Consider the following 20,270-nt stretch of genomic DNA (forward strand, 5'->3'; position numbering starts at 1 on the left):
GCATGGGCTGGGGAATTAAGATCCTGCAGCGGCTCATGGTGGGAAAAAACAATCAAATGATTATCTGAATCAGAGACTTAAGAGAGAAAAAATTCAGGCTGTTTTAAGACATGAAAAACCTTCTATCACGTAGATTTCACAGCAGAAGTTTAGAAAGGACTGCATACAAAGAAGGAGTGTGTGAATGAAAGAGAAAATATGATATGGCAACAAAAAGTAAGAGAAAAAATTAGGTAAGATTGTTGGTCCATCTGAGCATGAAAAGAAGTGGCCAGCTGAAGATGTGAACTGAAGATGCCCTTGAGCCACGCTCTCCTCAAAGGTCTGACTTCAATATAAAAACAAGGATTCTGAGTTCCGATCTGTCCTGGGAGCAGCCAGTACTGGTCAGGACTCGGGTGTTCTTGCTCAGTTGACTCAAGAATTCTGACTCTCACAGTTCCCTCATTTCTATACTCAGATCAAGATAAATCTGTAGGGAATCTATTTGATAAGACACCAGGAATGAAGATGAAGTTAGATTTAAAAAATAGAACAGATTTTTTGCCATTCTGACCTTGGATATAAGTGTGTGTATAGAGTTAGGAAAACTTGTTTTTTCCTTCAAAATTCTAAAACTAGGACAAGAACTGCTGTCCTGCTTTCTCACTTGCCTGAGAAACAACTGAGTCAGTGAGTAGATAATATAGTACAGATTAGATGGGTAAACAGATGTCTCGAAAAGGAGTGATGGAATTGGACTGTGGGCATAACTTCTTCAGATCAGGTTAAGGGGCATTTGAACGGAACTGCCTCTTAGTTACAAAAAGGACAAATCCCACCGAGGGGCAGGAGGAGGTGGTGAACACTTGTTTCTGATGTGATGGTCACCTCAGGGAAATAGGAGGTTTTCCGAAGGTCTCTTAGGAAATAATTTTACCCTGGCTAATCCACACAGTCAATGTTTACTTTTAGAAAATAAATTGTAAACTATCTCCTAAATGTTAAGGAAACAATACAAGAGTGGGGAATATGTACCTTGGACAGCGTATCCCAGTTTGATCTCAGGATATAAAGGAAAATAAATATTCCTGACCTTGAAATATCACATGTGTTTTGTGATTTCTCACTCACTCTAAAGGTCAAATGTCCAGATTCTCTCAAGCTTCCTCTAAAATAATCGTCATGATAGAAATGACAAAATGACATGAAAGATGATTGCTGCCAAGCTGGATACTGAAGATGACTTCTGTGTAACCTTGGTCTTAGGAGGAACAACCATTGGTTCACAATGCATCACACCAACATAATGATTGTAAAACAAAGTGACAAGTCATAACCTTTCCAGCTACTGTGACAACCTCAGCCTTGACCAAAGAAAGACTACGGGAGCGTCAAAATGAAGGTCCTGTTCCTGAGTTTACTACTTGGTGTGGTATGTGGCGCCCAAGAAGAGGAAGCTCAGCCAAGTTTCTCAGAAGTACCAGGGATGGTCTGATCTGGGAGGAGGTATTGGGTGTGTGTTTGTTGTGTGCGTATGTTTTTCCTTTTGTGGTTTTGTTATGTGGATCTATGAGCCGAGCCATCTCCCTCCAACCTAACACTGCTCCATTTACTGGCTTTATACCTTCTCGCTTTGGACTCTGTATCATCTTTACTGTGTGTAAGTTGCCTCTTATGCATTTTTTCTGCTCTTGTAACATAGAAAGAGGATCCATCAAAAAGCTTTTATAGTTCTTGGATTTGACATCAGAACTCAAGCTATCGCAGAGAAATCTCAATTCCTTCTTTCACTCTGACTTCAGTTTTACATTATTGTCAATTTTGATAGCATCTCTGATTTGCACAAGTGATGGGAAACTCATGACTGATGATGCTGGATGAAATAAAAAGACAAGGACTGCACGTTTGAAGGGGAATTTTGCTATTAGCTTTCAGGGCAATGGAGAACTGCATACATTGCATCCAGCAACCTGGAGAAGATCAAGTCCAATGAACCATTCAGGGTTTACCTCCAGAAGCTTCTGTTTGATAATAAAAAGGACACAGTAGACGTCTACTTTTATATCAGGTAAGTAAAAATCACCCAGAAGGGAAACACAGGTAAACCCCGAGCCTTAGGGAGGGTGTGTCTTCCCCATGTGCAGAGAACTCTCTAGATGATGTTTACAACATGACCCCCTGAGTTGTGAGGCTGAGCAGGGTCTCTGAACTGCTGGTGGAAGTTCCCCTCTGATCCTCCAGGGAATGTCCTGGAGCCTTTGCTTGAGAGATGGTCCCAGAAGCTCCACTGGCATCAATTCATTACAGGAAAGAGGGACACAGATATGATCTCTGTATGTCAAATAAGCATAAAATGTGTAATTGAGTGTTTCCTTGTGTGTGGTACGTCTCAACGTTTGTGTCTTTCAGGGTTTAATCCTCTTAATGGTACTGTGATGGAAGAATAGTATGTGTTTTGATAAAATTAAATATTTCTTTTCCTAAGTTGGTGATTTTCTTTTCCTATCATATTATTTAATGAATCATTGCCAGGGTTGTGAGAACCCCCAAGGTCTGTCATGATGGCTACAACTCACTGTTTGCAAGAAGTGTTTTTTAAAAATAGGGATACTTTTATTTTCCTAAAATTCTAGAGCTTTTGTTATCATACTGTACACATGTTGTATTTATTGGCATTTAAAAAATAAAACATTTTTCTGTAAAAAAAAAAAATAAAATTCTAGATTCTTCCATATTCGGCTTTAAACATGATTTATTTCGTATTTGCAGTTTATCTTTGGCACTAAAGCTCAGATTTAACAGACAAGCCCTCCTTGTCACTTGATAGTGACTTGTCCTTAGAGACCATGCTTCTTCTCTTTTCAAGGTCACATTGTTGCAAGCACTAAGTTTACATGCCACAGTTAATCTTTGGGGGGAAATAAAGAAAATCCAAATTTCATATCAAATTTTTTTCATGACTTTAATCAAACTGCTTAAATGTGTTTTGTTTTTAAGAGACAAGGGAAAATGGGACTATAAACATGTCACAAGAATGAAGCAAGATGATGGTGCTTATGCTGTTGACTGTAAGTATGAGTGTTTCACTGGTCAGAGTATGCTTGGGTGGAAATCTTGGCACAGCTTCTTTCAGAAATCCCACAGAGCTGAGTTCTACTGCTATGAGCAATCAGAGGGCTGAGTAGCCTCTAGTCCCTAAGATCTCCAATCAGTTTATTTTGTCATGAGACAAGGGTTCAAACACACAGCCTGGGGGTCTCCATCCAGTTATGAGTGTCACCCTGCTATATAGCGTGCGGAGACCTGTATTTCAAATGGTTCTCACAGATAATTCACAACAGCCTTATGAACTGACATCGCAAGAAACTAAGTTTTGTACATCAATATCATTCACTTTAAAAAAAATCAATATTAAAACATCTTAATCCACTCAAGGCTCAGTGAATGAACTTAAATCCAAATAAATCGTCCTGAGTTCAACTGCAAAGTCAGCTTCTGTTGAAAGCCATGGGGATGCTGGCTAACATTTATATTCCTAAGTTCTTTAATAACAGCACAAAATATATTCCTAAGTTTACACGGCATAAGTGATACGTATTTCATTACAGTTCAAATGTAACCAATCAAGTGTATGAAAATTTGGGAATGCAAAAGTCTTGCCTGCTTTTCTTTCTGTCATAACAACCATTGCATTCGGCCCACCCACGGAGTGAGACAGAGATCAGTATAGCATGTACTGGTGCTACTACCCTCAAAATGTCACAATATATTCAATTGACAGTAAATTAAGGCAAGGTCGTATATATGTGTCTTTTCTCTCTCTCACAGATGAGGGTAAAAATGTATTTGAAGTTGCTTATGCATCCAAACACGTCCTGGTAGCACATAACAACAACGTGGATGAACACGGCAAGAAGACAGTACTGACTGGAATATTTGGTTCGTATGACACCCTCCTATCCACAGGACAAGATCATGAAACATTTCCATCCTCACCATTTTCATCCACAAAGTCATTGTATGGTGACAATTTCCATTGCTCAGTCTACAGGACCTAGGTCTTTTTGTTCCCGGAATTAAGGAGTCTGGAAAGTAATCTACCAAGAAAGAGGAGCTCATAGGGGTAGAGGTGGTCAGATCATCAGAAATTTCAAAATTATACGACCTGTGGTAATTGAAAGATAAACTGATTTTTAATGAATATTCTTAATTAAAAAAATTTTTAAAGGGAGGACAATCAAAATGTTGCATTGGTGTGTCTACTTTCCTTTTTTTTTTTTTTTTTGCTTTGTTTTAAACACCACAATTTATTTCAAGCCATGGCTATAATGAGGCTACACTCAATTTTTTCAGTGATACTAGTTGCACAGTACACTTGAAGCCTTGGAACAGAAACTTTTAGAATAAATATTCATCCTGTTCAATTTTTCAAATGATTGTTTTTATGAACATTGCTGCTACTGCTGCTGAGTCGTTTCAGTCGTGACCGACTCTGTGTGACTGTGAGCAGCCCACCAGGCTCCCCCATCCCTGGGATTCTCCAGGCAAGAACACTGGAGTGGGTTGCCATTTCCTTCTTCAATGCTTGAAAGTGAAAAGTGAGAGTGAAGTCGCTCAGTTGTGTCCGACTATTTGCGACCCCATGGACTGCAGCCTATCAGGCTACGCCGTCCATGGGATTTTCCAGGCATGAGTACTGGAGTGGGGTGCCATTGCCTTCTCCTATGAACATTGAAATCAGCCGAAATAACCATATAGAAGCACTGAGAGGTGTGAATACCATTGGAAAAACATCGGTCTCTTACAGAAACATTACTAGTGAGAACAGTGGGCTAATTTAACACCACCAACAAAAAATCATCTCCCATTATCATGTCTGATGTAGTGAACATATCTCTCTCAGGGGAGAAACCTGTTCGCTATTTATTTGGGACCAAAACAAGACAGAAGTGGTAGATATAGAAACTAGGAATTTGATTTAGAAAATAAATAAATAAATAAGCAAGGAGGTTCTATCCTGTGATAGATGGAGCCCCAAATCCATGAAGCTCCTGTGAGTCTTCGGATCTTGCTGCCTATGCTGGTGGCAATAAGTTACAGAGTTGGATGGGGATTAATTCTTAAGACAGACAAAAAACATCTGTGTCATGGGAAATCGAAACTGTTTGAAGCTTAATGGTAACAAGATATGACTTGCACACTCAACTTCTTGTTCTGTATTCAGAAATTCTCTGGGATGTAACTTTCTCTAAGACGTAAAAAGTTTGTTTTCTGCACGGTAATATTCAGTTAAAACAAATATTGAAGAGGAAGGCTTGCAGAAGTTCAAGGAGCTGACGGAAGAGAAAGGGACTGATGAGAAAAATATCATGAATTTCATCAAAAGTGGTAGTAGAATTATACTTTCCCCGAAATGTATCATTCACCCAATCGGTAAATATTTTATTAGGAAACAAATCAATTTATTTAAAATTTCTTTCTCCATAAATAATCTTTTATACAGTCTCTTACTTAAAAAAAAAAAAAAAACCTGGAAATTCTGGGAAATGGTAGTTCAGTTCAGTTCAGTTCAGTCGCTCAGTCGTGTCCGACTCTCCCTGACCCCATCTTGTGCAATTTTTTTCTGTCCTTTTCAACTTCCCCAGATGACTAGCTTCCCTGAGGAAAGCTACGAATTTCAAAACATCCTGAGTGTAAGTTAAAAACGTCTGTTACTATTTCTGTTCTCATTAAATAATTCAAAAGGAAACTTGGTGATTTCATATCTGCCAAATTTTGTAGCTAATGGTTTTTTTGTCCCAACAGCTTACATTCTGTCACTAGAGAACTAGGTTACATTAGGTTATTTTTCTTCTCCTGAGCCATATTAAATTGCAAATTTGTTGGTTGATTAATGCTGAGCATCTTTGGTGAGAGAGCCTTATCCTTCGGGAATCGTGCAGACCAGCGTTGTCAGAGAGAAGCAGCAATACCACAAGCTGATAGAAACTAATTCATGTTCCCATCAGTCCTGACTTCATGGTTGTCCACACACATCCCCCCTCTATGAGAACTGGATTAAATAGAGCTCGTGGTTCCTGCAACACCAGTGTTTCATGACACATGACTTTGATAGAACCAGTAAAGGCCCTCCAACCATATTGAAACATGACTTTGAAATATATTTCCCCTCAGAAGAAGACTTTCTTAAAATGAAATCTTTAAACTTTCTATATTAAGCATCAGAGAGATTTGAAAATGACACTAATGTAAACTCATGTGTGGCTTTTAAATTTCTGTAGAGAAAAAAAGATGAAAGATAAAAAGCAAAGGAAAACTTTAGCTTCCAGGTGAACATGACACAAAATATGTGCTGCATACATTCAATAGAGTATTAGTCATAAAAGAAGGAAATCATGCCGATTGCAGAAACATGGATGCAGCTAGAGATTATTATACTAAGTGAAGCCAGTCAGGATGAGAAAGAAAGATCACATGGTATTACTTGTACGTGGAATCTAAAGTATAAAATGAAGATGCTATTTACAAAACAGACTCACAGATGTAGAGAACACACTTGTGTTCACCAAGGAGCAGGACGCTGGGTAAGAAGAGGATAGGAAATTTGGGACTAGCAAATGTAAGCTACTGTATACAAGATGGATACACGAGAAAGTTGTACAATACACCAGAGGAAGCTAAACACAATATTCTGTAAAAAACTTAAACAGGAAAATAATCTGAAAAAGAAAAGATATTAACATATAATATGTGTGTATAAATTATTAACCTTGCAGTACTACTGTACTAATGTGTTAGCTGCTCAGTCATGTCCGACTCTTTGCAACCCCGTGGCGTGGACTATAGCCCGCCAGGCTCCTCTGTCCATGAAATTCTCCAGGCGAGAATACTGGAGTGGGTTGCCAGTTCCTGCTCCATTGTACTAATACAACTCTGTTAATCAACTATACTCGAATATAAAATAAAAATTTAAACGTTGATTCTTGAAGATCCCAAAGACAAAACCGTGGAATTAGGGGAGCTTGCCCCAACCACAGATCGAGGAAATCATCTTGAAATGAACCTTTCCCATGAATTTGAATTCAGAAACCATCCCTCCTAGAATCGATCTCAAATGGGAAATGTCACCCCATAGGTACTTCTTGGGGAAAATTCCACAGGGACCCCGACCCACATCACAGAGATGTGGACTAGTGAGGTCCACCAAGATTCTGACATTGGATCAGCTACCGGCTCCTGTACCCTGGACAGCCATCATAAAGTCTCACCCCTGGTGGCCATCACATAGTCGACTCTATTAATTATTTGTTTTTGTTTTATTTACCTACAGAGGAGTCATTGAGACCAGACACAACCTCGTATCCCTGGAATCAAGATCAACAACCAGAAGGTGACTTTCCTGGTTCCTGATTAACATGATCCTTCTTTCTTTACACTCATACTCCCTTTTTCATCTCATCTCTCCTGGTCACTAATCACGTCCTGTCTGGTGGCATTTGATTTCTGAGGGTTTAGATAAATTAGGTTAATATATAATGGACTTACTTGTGTCTTTACTGAAAGTCTCCCTTTTAAAACACACAAATACAGACAAGGGTGCCCACTCTCACCACTACTATTCAACATATTTTGGAAGTTTTGGCCACAGCAATCAGAGTAGAAAAAGACATAAAAGGAATCCAGATTGGAAAAGAAGTAAAACTCTCACTGTTTGCAGATGACATGATCCTATACACAGAAAACCCTAAAGACTCTACCAGAAAATTACTAGAGCTAATCAATGAATATAGTAAAGTTGCAGGATATAAAATCAACAAACAGAAATCTCTTGTGTTCCTATACACTAATAATGAGAAAATAGAAAGAGAAATTAAAGAAAGGATTACATTCACCATTGCAATGAAAAGAATAAAATACTTAGGAATATATCTACCTAAAGAAACAAAAGACCTATATATAGAAAAATATAAAACATTGGTGAAAGAAATCAGAGAGGACACTAATAGATGGAGAAATATACCGTGTTTGTGGATTGGAAGAATAAATATTGTAAAAATGAATATATTACCCAAAGTAATTTGTAAGTTCAATGCAATCCCTATCAAGCTACCAACAGTGGTTATCACAGAGCTAGAACAAATAATTTCACATTTTGTATGGAAATACAAAAAACCTTGAATAGCCAAAGCAATATTGAGAAAGAAGAATGGAACTGGGGGAATCAACCTGCCGGACTTCAGGCTCTACTACAAAAATAAATAAATAAATAAAAACTCACAAATACACATATTAAATTTACCCATCCAGAAACATATGCCTTTTAAGGGATAGGTGTTTCATCAGAGACAATTCTGAGGATGGGTAAATAGAGATGTCCTAGAGGTATTAAGGGGAGAAGGAGAAAAAAGACTAAACCATCATGGGACGGGGGAGAGAGGTATGGATCCTCTTACTGCAGTGGAAGGAGGCAATCTGTTCCAGAAAGATGTCCCTAGAAAGCATCATATTCATCACAGGGGAAGGAACTTGTGTTCCACTCTCTAAGGTTCGTAGAGAGAAAGTGGGAGATGCCATGGGCCACAATTGAGGAAACATGCGTATTCTGACCACACCAGCACTTCTTCAATTGAGCTGAAGGACTGATATTTTATAACATTCCCTCACTAGGAAAGGCCACCCACTCCAGTACTCCAGTATTCTGGCCTGGAGAATTCCATGGACTATATGATCTATGGGGTCATAAAGAGTCAGATACAACTGAGCAAATTACACTCGTTCAAATACATACAGACACATATGTGTTTGACTGTGTCTTTTCATAACTATATTTATTAAAAATGGATTATCATAACAAATTACACAAATAAAGAACATGACAAAACTATAAACAGATTTATGTTATTGAAATTGACATTCCATAGAAATGGACACATTACTTGAAAGATGTGTCATGACAAGTAATGCATGATAAAGCAGAAAAATTGTACTGTCCTTTATCTATCAAGGACATTGAATAGAATGCTCCAAAAAGTTGCAGGTCAAGAAGATTTTATTCAAACCCAAGAAGTAAACAAGAAATATCACTAAACTTGGAGAAAGTCACTCATTGATATATGATCATATGAATCATATTAAACTATTTTCCCTTCCTGAAATTCTATGAAAGTGAAAGGCGCTCAGTGGTCTCTGTCCACTATAGAGTCCATGGAATTCTCCAGGTGAGAATACGGGAGTGGGTGGTCTTTCCCTTCTTCAGGGGAATCATTCCAACTAAGGGATAGAACGCATGTCTCCCACATTGCAAGCAGATTCTTTACCAGCTGAGCCATAAGGGAAGCCCAACAATACTGGAGTGGGTAGCTATCCCTTCTCCAGGATGTCTTCCCAACCTAAGAATTGAACCGGGGTCTCCGGCAATGCAGGCTGATTCTTTACCAACTGAGCTATCATGAAAGCCCTATATAATCATAGGGGATTTGATTTAGGTCATACCTGAATGGTCGAGTGGTTTTCCCTACTTTCTTCAATTAAGTCTGAATTTTGCAATAAGGAGCTGATGATCTGAGCCACAGTCAGCACTAGGTCCTATGTTTGCTCACTTTATATTGCTTCTCCTTCATCAACTGCAAAGAATATAACCAATCTGATTTTGGTACCGACCATCTGGTGACATTCATGTGTAGAGTCACCACATGGGCTGTTAAAAGAAGCTGTTTGCGATGCATTCTCTTGCCAAAACTCTGTTAGCTTTTGTCCTGCTTCTCTTTGTACTCCAAAGCCGAACTTGTCTGCTACTCCAGGTATCTCTTGACTTCCTACTTTTGCATTCTAGTCCCCTATGACATATGGTTTTAGTTCTAAAAGGTCTTGTGGATCTTCATAAAATCATTCAACTTCACTTTCTTCAGCACTAGTGTTTGGGCCATAGACTTGGATAAATGTGATGTTGAATTGCCTTGGAAGCTAACAGAGATCATTCCCTCATCTCTGAGATTGCTCCCCCATTACTGGATTTTGGACTTGTGGACTGTGAGGGTTACTCCATTTCTTCTAAGGCATTCTTGTCCACAGTAGTGGATATAATGGTCATCTGAATTAAATTCATCCATTCCAGTCCATTTAATTTCACGGATTCCTAAAATGTCAGTGTTCACTCTCTCCATCTCCTGTTTAACCACTTCCAATTTACCTTGACTCATGGACTTAACACTCCAGGTTCCAATGCAATATTGCTCTTTACAGAATCGGAATTTACTTTCAACAGCAGACCCATGCACAACAGAGCAATGTTTCTGCTTTAGCTCTGCCTCTTATGGGGAAACAGTGGCTGATTTTATTTTGGGGGGCTCCAAAATCACTGCAGATGGTGAATACAGCCATGAAATTAAAAGACACTTACTCCTTAGAAGGAAAGTTATGACCAACCTAGATAGCATATTAAAAAGCAGAGACATTACTTTGCCAACAAAGGTCTGTCTAATCAAGACTATGGTTTTCCCAGTGGTCATATATGGATGTGAGAATTGGACTATAAAGAAAGCTGAGCACAGAAGAAATGATGCTTTTGAACTGTGGTGTTGGAGAAGACTTTTGAGAGTCCCTTGGATTGCAAGGAGATCCAACCAGTCCATCCTAAAGCAGATCAGTTCTGGGTGTTCATTGGAGGGACTGCTGTTGAATCTGAAACTCCAATACTTGGCCACCTGATGCCAAGAGCTGACTCATTGGAAAAGACCCTCATGCTTGGAGGGATTGGGAGCGGGAGGAGAAGGGGACGACAGAGGATGAGATGGTTGGATGGCATCACCGACTCTATGGACATGAGTTTGGGTAGACTCCAGCAGTTGGTGATGGACAAGGAAGCAAAGGGTCACAAATTTTGCAAAGGGTCACAAAGAGTCTGACACGACTGAACGACTGAATTGAACTGAACTTGATCCCTTATGGAGCTGTTTCCCCACTCTTCCCTAGTAACGTATTGGACACCTACTAACCTGGCAGGCTCATCTTCCAGTGTCATATCTTTTTGCCTTTTCATGCTGTTCAGGGGTTTCTCAAGGCAAGAATCCTGAAGTGGTTTGCCATTCCCTCCTCCAGTGGACCATGTTTTGTCAGGTGCTGACCTATCAGGGTCGTGCACTTCAGCCACTCTACATAGCCAGCTGACATGCCTGGCACCCTGGATGTTCCACTGCAGGTCTTCGCTGAGCTTGGAAAGCTTCACCAGCCATTGAGTGTTGACCAATGTGATGCACGGGACTGGGGCAAAGGACCTTCTGGTGTCACCATGAAGGCGGTGTGAAGAAAGCTGGAACCACGGTTGTAGGATGCCCTGGAGTGGAGAGCTCCCTTGCCTCACTGCCGCCGCTAGCCAACCTGAGACCGACCTGTCACCCAGGAGTGGAAGGCTCCCCTCCTCATTTGTTTTATTAGGGCAAAATTTATTTACCTGAGAACTGGTTCAATTGGAACTGGTTCATTAGGGAACTAGTTCCGGTGGAGGTGGGTAGCCTAGTTGGAATTAGTTCATGTTTCATAGGGTAAATTTATTTACATAATTTGTGAAGTGGTTTGGCAACCCACTCCAGTATTCTTGGCTGGAGAATCCAACGGACAGGAGAGACGGGTGGGCTACAGACCATGGGGTCACAGAGAGTGGGACACAACTGAGTAACTTCACTTTATTAGAAGGGCCTCCTTGGTGGCTTAGACAATAAAGAATCTGCCTGCAAAGCAGAAGACCCAGGTTCCATCCCTGGTTTGGAAAGATCCCCTGGAGAAGGGAATGGCAACCCACTCCTATGTTCTTGTCTGGAGTATCGCACGGAGAGGGGAGCCTGGTGTGCTACAGTCCACAGGGTCACAAAGAGTCACACTCAACTGACTGACTGACACAACACACGCTCATCTGTGTAATGATGTTGGAATTTGCTGTGCCTTCTTGCTTGGAGTTTGCCTACATTGTTTTGTGTCTTGGTGTTATCAAACTTATAAAAATGGGAGACATTAAATTTATTCCAAAGGAAAGTACTTCAGGACGTACATAACATAGGTTAAGACCAAAAGAGCAACGACCCCTCAATACCCCCCATTTTGAGAATTTGGCAGTTTGAAGCACTTTACAAAGGAGAGTAACACACTGGTCCTAAATTAAGAGGCCCAGGGACTGCCACATACTCCCAAGGAATTGAGTAGTCTGATTCTAATTCCCCTAGAGGAGCGCTAGATAACTTTGACAGTGGGGAGCTTCAGCTCCAATTTAGGGAGCACCCCCTGCGAAGAAAAACTCCAACCTTTTGGACAAAGTTCAAAGATCTTAAGGGGCTGGGAAATCATATTACTGCTACTTTCAACTGCCTAGGTTTGGGTTTATTCTGGCTACTTTGGTAACGTGCAGGCATCCTGTACTAACTGCTCGAGCTGAAATGAGAAGTGTTTCTTCTAATGTCCCAACGCGCACACGCTTACATTTCTCTCTCCTCAAATCCTCTGCAAACAGGCTATTGACTGTGGAAGCAATCGAGGAAATCTGGCTAGGGTTACTCTCTCGTTTGTTCCGAGCCACATAGCCCACTGTGCCCCATTAGGAGCTACCACCCAAGCAAGTGAGGGTTCTCATTTCCCCTTCCTCCCTTGAGCCGAAAAACCAGGTCAATTAGTATCCTGCAGGCATGAATCAGGTACGTAAAAACCATTAGGCCATCTGCCACTTGAAGTTGACTGTGACCTCATAAGGCATAAGGAAGCAGGCCAGACTATCAATGTTGCCCCCAGCAAGACAACTTCAAGGCAAACTAGGTAAAGGTTGGTTCAAGAAATCACTGAGCCCACTTCCCCCTGGCCGCTTCCCTTGTGGCAGGATGAGGCAGACTCCTAGATCTCTCTTTCCTGTTACCTTCAACTCTTTCCCCTTTGTTCCAAACTGACTTACAGGAGCCAAGGTGTTGCCTCTGAGCCATCCCAAGAGGTCTTCTCTCTTAAGCTAAATGAGGAAAAGTAAAGCTTTCCAAAACAGGTAAATGGGTATGTCAGGTCCTTCAGTTTCACGAAGGTGGCCAACCAAATTCTTTCAAAAAAAGAAAAACAAGACGATCCTGTTTCACAACCATGGTCTTTATAGCACCACAAGAGTGGCTCCAAAAATCCTTTCAGTTCCGTTCAGTTCAGTCACTCAGTCGTGTCCGACTCTTTGCGACCCCATGAACCACAGCACGCCAGGCCTCCCTGTCCATCACCAATTCCCGGAGTTCACTCAAACTCACGTCCATCGAGTCGGTGATGCCATCCATCCATCTCATTCTCTGTCGTCCCCTTCTCATCACGCCCCCAACCTTTCCCAGCATCAGAGTCTTTTCCAGTGAGTCAGCTCGTCTCATGAGGTGGCCAAAGTATTGCAGTTTCAGCTTTAGCATCAGTCCTTCCAATGAACACACAGCATTGATCTCCTTTAGAATGGACTGGTTGGATCTCCTTGCAGTCCAAGGGACTCTCAAGAGTCTTCTCCAACACCACAGTTCAAAAGCATCGATTCTTCGGTGGTCAGCCTTCTTCACAGTCCAACTCTCACATCCATACATGACTACAGGAAAAACGATAGCCTTGACTAGACGGAACTTGGTTGGCAAAGTAATGTCTCTGCTTTTTAATATGCTATTGAGGTTGGTCATAACTTTCATTCCAAGGAGTAAGCGTCTTTTCATTTTAGAGCTACAATCACCATCTGCAGTGATTCTGGAGAACAAAATAAATAAATAAAGTCTGACACTGTTTCCACTGTTTCCCCATCTATTTCCCATGAAGTGATGGGACCAGACGCCATGATCTTCATTTTCTGAATGTTGAGCTTCAAACCAAATTTTTCACTCTCCTCTTTCACTTTCATCAAGAGACCTTTGAGTTCCTTTTCACTTTCTGCCATAAGGGTAGTGTCATCTGCATATCTGAGGTAATTGATGTTTCTCCCAGCAATCTTGATTCCAGCTTGTGCTTCTTCCAGCCCAGCGTTCCTCATGATGTACTCTGCATATACGTTAAATAAGCAGGGTGACAATATACAGCCTTGACGTACTCCTTTTCCTATTTGGAACCAGTCTGTCGTTCCATGGCCAGTTCTAACTGTTTCTTCCTGACCTGCATACAGGTTTCTCAAGAGGCAAGTCAGGTGGTCTGGTATTCCCATCTCTCTCAGAATTTTCCACAGTTTATTGTGATCCACACAGTCAAAGGCTTTGGCATAGTAAATGAAGCAGAAATAGATGTTTTTCTGAAACTCTCTTGCTTTCTCCATGATCCAGCAGATGTTGCCAATTTGATCTCTGGTGCCACTGCCTTTTCTAAAACCTGCTTGAACATCTAAAAGTTCACGGTTCACATATTCCTGAAGCCTGGCTTGAAGAATTTTGAGCATGACTACTAGCGTGTGAGATGAGAGCGATTGTGCGGTAGTTTGAGCATTCTTTGGCATTGCCTTTCTTTGGGATTGGAATGAAGACTGACCTTTTCCAGTCTTGTGGCCACTGCTGAGTTTTCCAAATTTTCTGGCATATTGAGTGCAGCACTTTAAAAGCATCATCATCTTTCAGGATTTGAAATAGCTCAATTGGAATTCCATCACCTCCACTAACTTTGTTCGTAGTGATGCTGTCTAAGGCCCACTTGACTTCACATTCCAAGATGTCTGGTTTCAGGTGAGTGATCACGCCATCGTGATTATCTTCCCACTCCAAAACCTTCCTTTTTCATCGTAAGATGCTTGTGAATATTAAAGAAAAAAGTGGAAAAAAGTCATCCTAGGCAGAACACGCTTATATTTTTTGAAATGAAAATGTCCTATTGGTCTTCTCAGCAAGGCTCATCTGTGATGCCTTTTTTACATCCGAATTTTAGAGAGTGTAACGTAGTTTAGAAGTTGGTTTGTCCAAAATAATTAGAAATTTCTTTTTCTGCAAATATCCGGCCGTGTCATCAAGTGAGCTTGACTGGTTCCACCTGTCAGAAACCCAATTTTAATCCAACTTCTTTTGAAAACTGATCAGTTTCACAATGCCTTACCTGACTTAGGACTGCAATCTTGAAATGAGAATTCAGATCTCTCTTTGTATGGATCTTTGTCTTTGGATAACAATGCCATGGTTGATTTGTAAAATAATTCTATCTAATTGGCTTAAAAAGGAATAAGCTCTGATAACTTACAAACCCAACAATTCTAAATACAAGAGAAATTAAGTTAAGTTAAATTCAGCTTGCTGTGAAATGGGAAACAGTATTAAACTAATATCTGGTATTAATGTTTAAATTTGTTGATCTAAGTAATATACACGTCTTAGATCACCAGAATAAAACATAATATTAAGCAGAATACTTTCATTGTGCCTAGGTTTAATATAAGCTAAAAGTATCTTATTATATCTGTTACAAATGTGTTAGCAAGGAAAGTAGCTCAGTGTGATAAAAACTCTGAGGAAAGACTGAAAATGAGATATGAGTTTTCAGTGAACTTTTAGAAATAATTTAGTGTTTTAGGATCTCCAAATTTTCTAAAAATTGAAAGCTAAAACTGTGATAAAACACATTAAGTGATGAAACATTTGTCGAAAATGACCCTCAAAGGTGTTTTGTTCATGATCAGTCAGTACTGACTGAGTTTAAAACAACTTTAACTGAGTAAATGAACCTTTAAACTAAGCCGAGGCAAAATGTAAATATAACTTTTCTCTCTTTTTAAAAAAATCAAGCTTTCAAAAAATGTATTTTCCCTTTGATAAGGTGTTTTAAGGTTTTTTTTTTTTTTTTAATTGATCTGTATTTGCCTTTGAAAATTTTTATTGTCATTTGGCTAAGTAAATAACTACTTTTCACAGTGACCTAGGAATCTATTGTGTTTTAAAACACTTCATTTTTTTCCCCTGAATGCTCTTTTAACAAAACTTCTAAAATCAAATTACCTCTAGCTGACTTTGGGATGTGTGAAAGGGTCCCTAAAACAACAGAAAGACATTAAGGTAATTAGTTTAATGTGGTATGATAAATTACATGGGAGCAGTGGACAGATGAGAAATAAGTCATTAGTTTTATTCTAAATGCTACAGATATTCTAGAGATTATATGGGGCTCCTAAAAACATGTTATGTCCTGGTAGAATATTAGTCATGGTTCTAGATATTATCTGAAAGTGTTATATGTCACTGCAGTAACCAGGTTCTTTTCAAATGTATTGTAGGCATATTTAAACTTGCATTCTTAAGTCTTTTGTCATTAAAGATAGCAACAGTTCCACTCTGATACCTTTGTAAAAATGCCTCCTCTTTAAGAAGTTTGATTAAAAAAAAAAGCCTTTGGATAAAGGCAAGTTGCTGACTTTCAGACCATAATGCCGAACTGAGTAAAAATAAATAAACAAATACTTCTAATGGGAAACCTGACGGCTTCATAAAGCTGCTAACATAAAGAATTAGTTGCATGGAACTGAATAACTAGCAAACATGGTTATAGTTTTTATGGTTTCTATCCAAGAAGATTACTGGTTTAAATCTGTGTTTTCCAGGTGTAAGAAAAATCGCCTCGAACTAATGATGACTTATGGTAACTTGGAAAGTTATGCCTTCTGTGAGTAAAATGGAAACATTTATCTTTTTCTCCCTACCTACCTGATCCTGCCAGTAACATACACTTGTCTCAGATATTAAGCCATGAATAAGTATGCATGGCCAGTACAATGAAACTGCAGATAGCTCATTAAATCGGTTATTCCCCTCCAAGGGCACTTGATTACTGGAACTGGATTCAGTTAAGTTCAGTCTCTCTGTCGTGTACGACTCTTTGCAACCCCATTAACCGCAGCAAGCCAGGCCTCTCTGTCCATCGCCAACTCCTGGAGTCCACCCAAATCCATGTCCATCGAGTCAGTGATGCCACCCAACCATCTCATCCTCTGTCGTCTCCTTCTTCTCCTGACATCAATCTTTCCCAGCATCACAGTCTTTTCGAATGAGTCAGCTCTTTGCATCAGGTGGCCAAAATATTGGAGCTTCAGCTTCAACATCAGTCCTTCCAATGAACACTCAGGATTGAACTCCTTTAGGATGGAGTGGTTGGATCTCCTTGCAGTCCAAGGGACTCTCAAGAGTCTTCTCCAACACCACAGTTACAAAGCATCAAGTCTTTGGTGCTTTTATATAGTCCAACTTTCTCATCCATACATGACTACTGGAAAAACTATAGCCTTGACAAGACAGACCTTTGTTGGCAAAGTAATGTCTCTGCTTTTTAATATGCTATCTAGGTTGGTCATAGCTTTCCTTCCAAGGAGTAAGCATCTTTTAATTTCATGACTTCAGTCACCATCTGCAGTGAGGTTGGAACCCCCCAAATAAAGTCAGCCACTGTTTCCCTATTTATTTTCCATGAAGTGATGGGACTGTAGACCATGATCTTAGTTTTCTGAATGGTGAGCTTTAAGCCCACTTTTTCATGCTCCTCTTTCACTTTCATCAAGAGGCTCTGTAGGTCCTCTTAACTTTCCTCAAGAGGCTTTTAAGTTCTTCTTCGCTTTCTGCCATAAGTGTGGTGTCATCTGCATAGTGGAGGTTATTGATGTTTCTCCCAGCAATCTTGATTCTAGCTTGTGCTTCCTCCTGCCCAGCGTTTCTTATATGTACTCTGCATATAAATTAAATAAGCAGGATGACAATATACAGCCTTGTCATACTCCTTTTCCTATCTGGAACCAGTCTATTGTTCCATGACAAGTTCTAACTGTTGCTTCCTGACCTGCATACAGGTTTCTCAAGAGGCAGGTCGGGTGGTCTGGTATTCCAATCTCTTTCAGCCACAGCTCACTGCAGTGCTGAAGCAACAGGATTACAAATAGTTATACTAATCATTGCTTAAATTTGTTTTCAAATTATGCATTGTATCTCTCTGCTGAACTATGTCACTGTCAATGTCACTAGCTTCATTACTTATATCTGGTCTCATTTAAAGGACTGTTGCCTCTTGCAATACCCAAAGTGTAATCAGGCCTCCAACAATACTTCCATGGCTAAACATCTTGAGAAAATCACATGCATAACCTAAAATACTGTAATATTGTGATTCTAAGCATGGGAAGAAGCAATAAGATAAAATGTCTCCTGGATTTTAGTTAACCAGAATCCACAGAGAACTTTTAATTATTGATGGGGCCTGGTCCAAAACTTAACACCTAAAGTGGCACATGGAGGGTTTTTTCCTAAACTGGACGAAGCCTCCCAGTGCTGTGGGACAAGAGCTGATCATGAAATGTCTCCCCAGTATTGGCCACATTCATGACCAAAAGGGGGAAACCTGAGAAATGGAACCAGCAATTGCAGCCCTCCAACATGAGCTGGTAAGATTAGAAGAAGGAGAATACCTGCCCTATAGGAGCCATCAGACCACAGCCACTCCCTATGGCGAACCCTGAAGAAATGCTAAGAATATAGGATCCCATGACCTTAGAGAGCTGGAGTATATACCAAGGAAGCGATTTTAATGAGCCCTGACTCTTGTCTTCCCATACAGAGAAAAGTGCTCAGTTGCTTAACTTGAGTTATTGTCTCCTGGATTTCAAGTTCAGTATTTTGAAGCTGACCGGTGTACAGAAGACACTTTCCAAAGAGGGAAATAAGAAGCAAAATCTCAACATATGAAACACTGACACCAATGGTGAACACTCCCAGAACGATCCTTCTGATGAAGCAGAATGGTCACTGCCCTCTTTTTCCACAAGACTGTGGAATGGACTTTGACAGTGGGGAACTGTAGCGAGGAACCAAAGCTGACTCCATGTTAGAACTGTTTCTTTGACTTGCTTTTTGTTGTCATTGTTATTATAACTGTACATAATGGCCTGCCTCAGAAGACCCTACCCTTCTGACTATTAAAATAAAGTGCCTTTCTTCAACTCACAGGGAGATAATCTGACCTTGCCCAGCCTGTGAAAAGAGGAAATTAACACATCCATTCAAAAGGGTGGCCCATCTGCTGAGATGTTCTGCAAGACTGAAGACCTTTTTTACTTTTCTTCCTCACTGCCTCTGGCTCTCTATTCTGCCTTTTGACTTTAGTTTCTCATAACTTTTCTCCCTCTGTCCCTATAAAAGAACCTGGCATCCAGACCCCAAAAATATGGTTACTCTGAGACATTAGTCTGCCATCTTCTCAGTCGAATGTCCAAAGAAAGCCGTATTCCTAGCCTCCCCACCTCCTTTCTCAGATTCACTGGTCTGTCAGTAGCACAAGTAGAGAGTCCATGTGCCATAACTAAAGTTCCCAGCTATGACGAAACAAATATTATGTGTCCAGCAACTAACACCTGGTGCAGACAGATAAATGCAGAAATAAATAAATACAAAATACATTTTTGGTAACAAAAGCTGTAGAAGCAATTATTTTCTTTAAAATAGTGGTATTCTGTTTTATTATCTCAACTTTAGACTCTAACCTCTAGGGATAGAGGGAGAAAAGTTATGAGAAACTAAAGTCAAAAGGCAGAATAGAGAGCCAGAGACAGTGAGGAAGAAAAGTAAAAAAGGTCTTCAGTCTTGCAACCTTGGTCATGAATCCTTGAGTGAACCTGGAATTTTGAGTGGCCAAGGTCAATAGCTTCCTTGCAGTGTTTAGTTAGGAGTTGTGAAATCTAAGATGTAAAAGCAGTGGTTACAGAGAAAGCAGACAAGTAAAACAAAGTTAATAAATTGGGTGAGAGAGACTTTTCAGTTACAAAATCCTGAATAAATTTGAGAAGGAGACAACAGGAAGATGTACCAATCAAGGCTTAGGGTTATTTGGCTGGGGGGAGTTACAACAGTAAAGTTTTTGTAAGAAGGTCTGTTTTTACTTATTATTCTATTGCCTATATTTTGACCAATTTTAATGAGAGTTGGGATTAAAAGGAATGAGTCCTTTAAGTACAAAGCAGCAAGATTTTTTTTTTTTTTTGCATCAATTCCCTTAAGGATGAAAACTTTTTTTCTTTCTATTCTACCTTCTAATTGGTGGAGAATGCTTTACAATATTCTCTTTGTTTCTGTCATACAAAACCCAAATCAGCCACAATTATTCATTAATCACCTCCCGTCTGAGGCGCTCCCCTCACACCATCTCACCCCTCCAGGTCACCACAGAACCTGGGCACACTCCCTGTGTTTAATCAACCTCTCACAAGCCACCTATTATTTGTAGGGAAGGAACAGAAATGCAGATATAGAGAACAGACTGTGAATACAGTGATGGGAGAAGAGTGCTAAGACCAATGGAAACCAACATGA

General features: G+C 40.0%; 1 protein-coding gene across 1 annotated transcript; it reads left to right on the forward strand.

Moving 5' to 3' along the window:
- Positions 1 to 1,378: 1,378 nt before the first annotated feature.
- Positions 1,379 to 7,270, forward strand: LOC129534923 (odorant-binding protein-like). The gene is made up of 6 exons (XM_088833998.1): positions 1,379 to 1,459; positions 1,911 to 2,050; positions 2,980 to 3,050; positions 3,811 to 3,921; positions 5,272 to 5,415; positions 7,143 to 7,270. The coding sequence occupies exons 1-6, from the start codon at positions 1,379 to 1,381 to the stop codon at positions 7,268 to 7,270; spliced, it is 675 nt and encodes a 224-aa protein (XP_088690124.1).
- Positions 7,271 to 20,270: the final 13,000 nt, after the last annotated feature.

The sequence above is a fragment of the Moschus berezovskii genome, chromosome X (assembly GCF_049115385.1).
Source record: "Moschus berezovskii isolate FMDL1 chromosome X, NW_MosBer_1.0, whole genome shotgun sequence".
Taxonomy (NCBI): Eukaryota; Metazoa; Chordata; class Mammalia; order Artiodactyla; family Moschidae; genus Moschus; species Moschus berezovskii.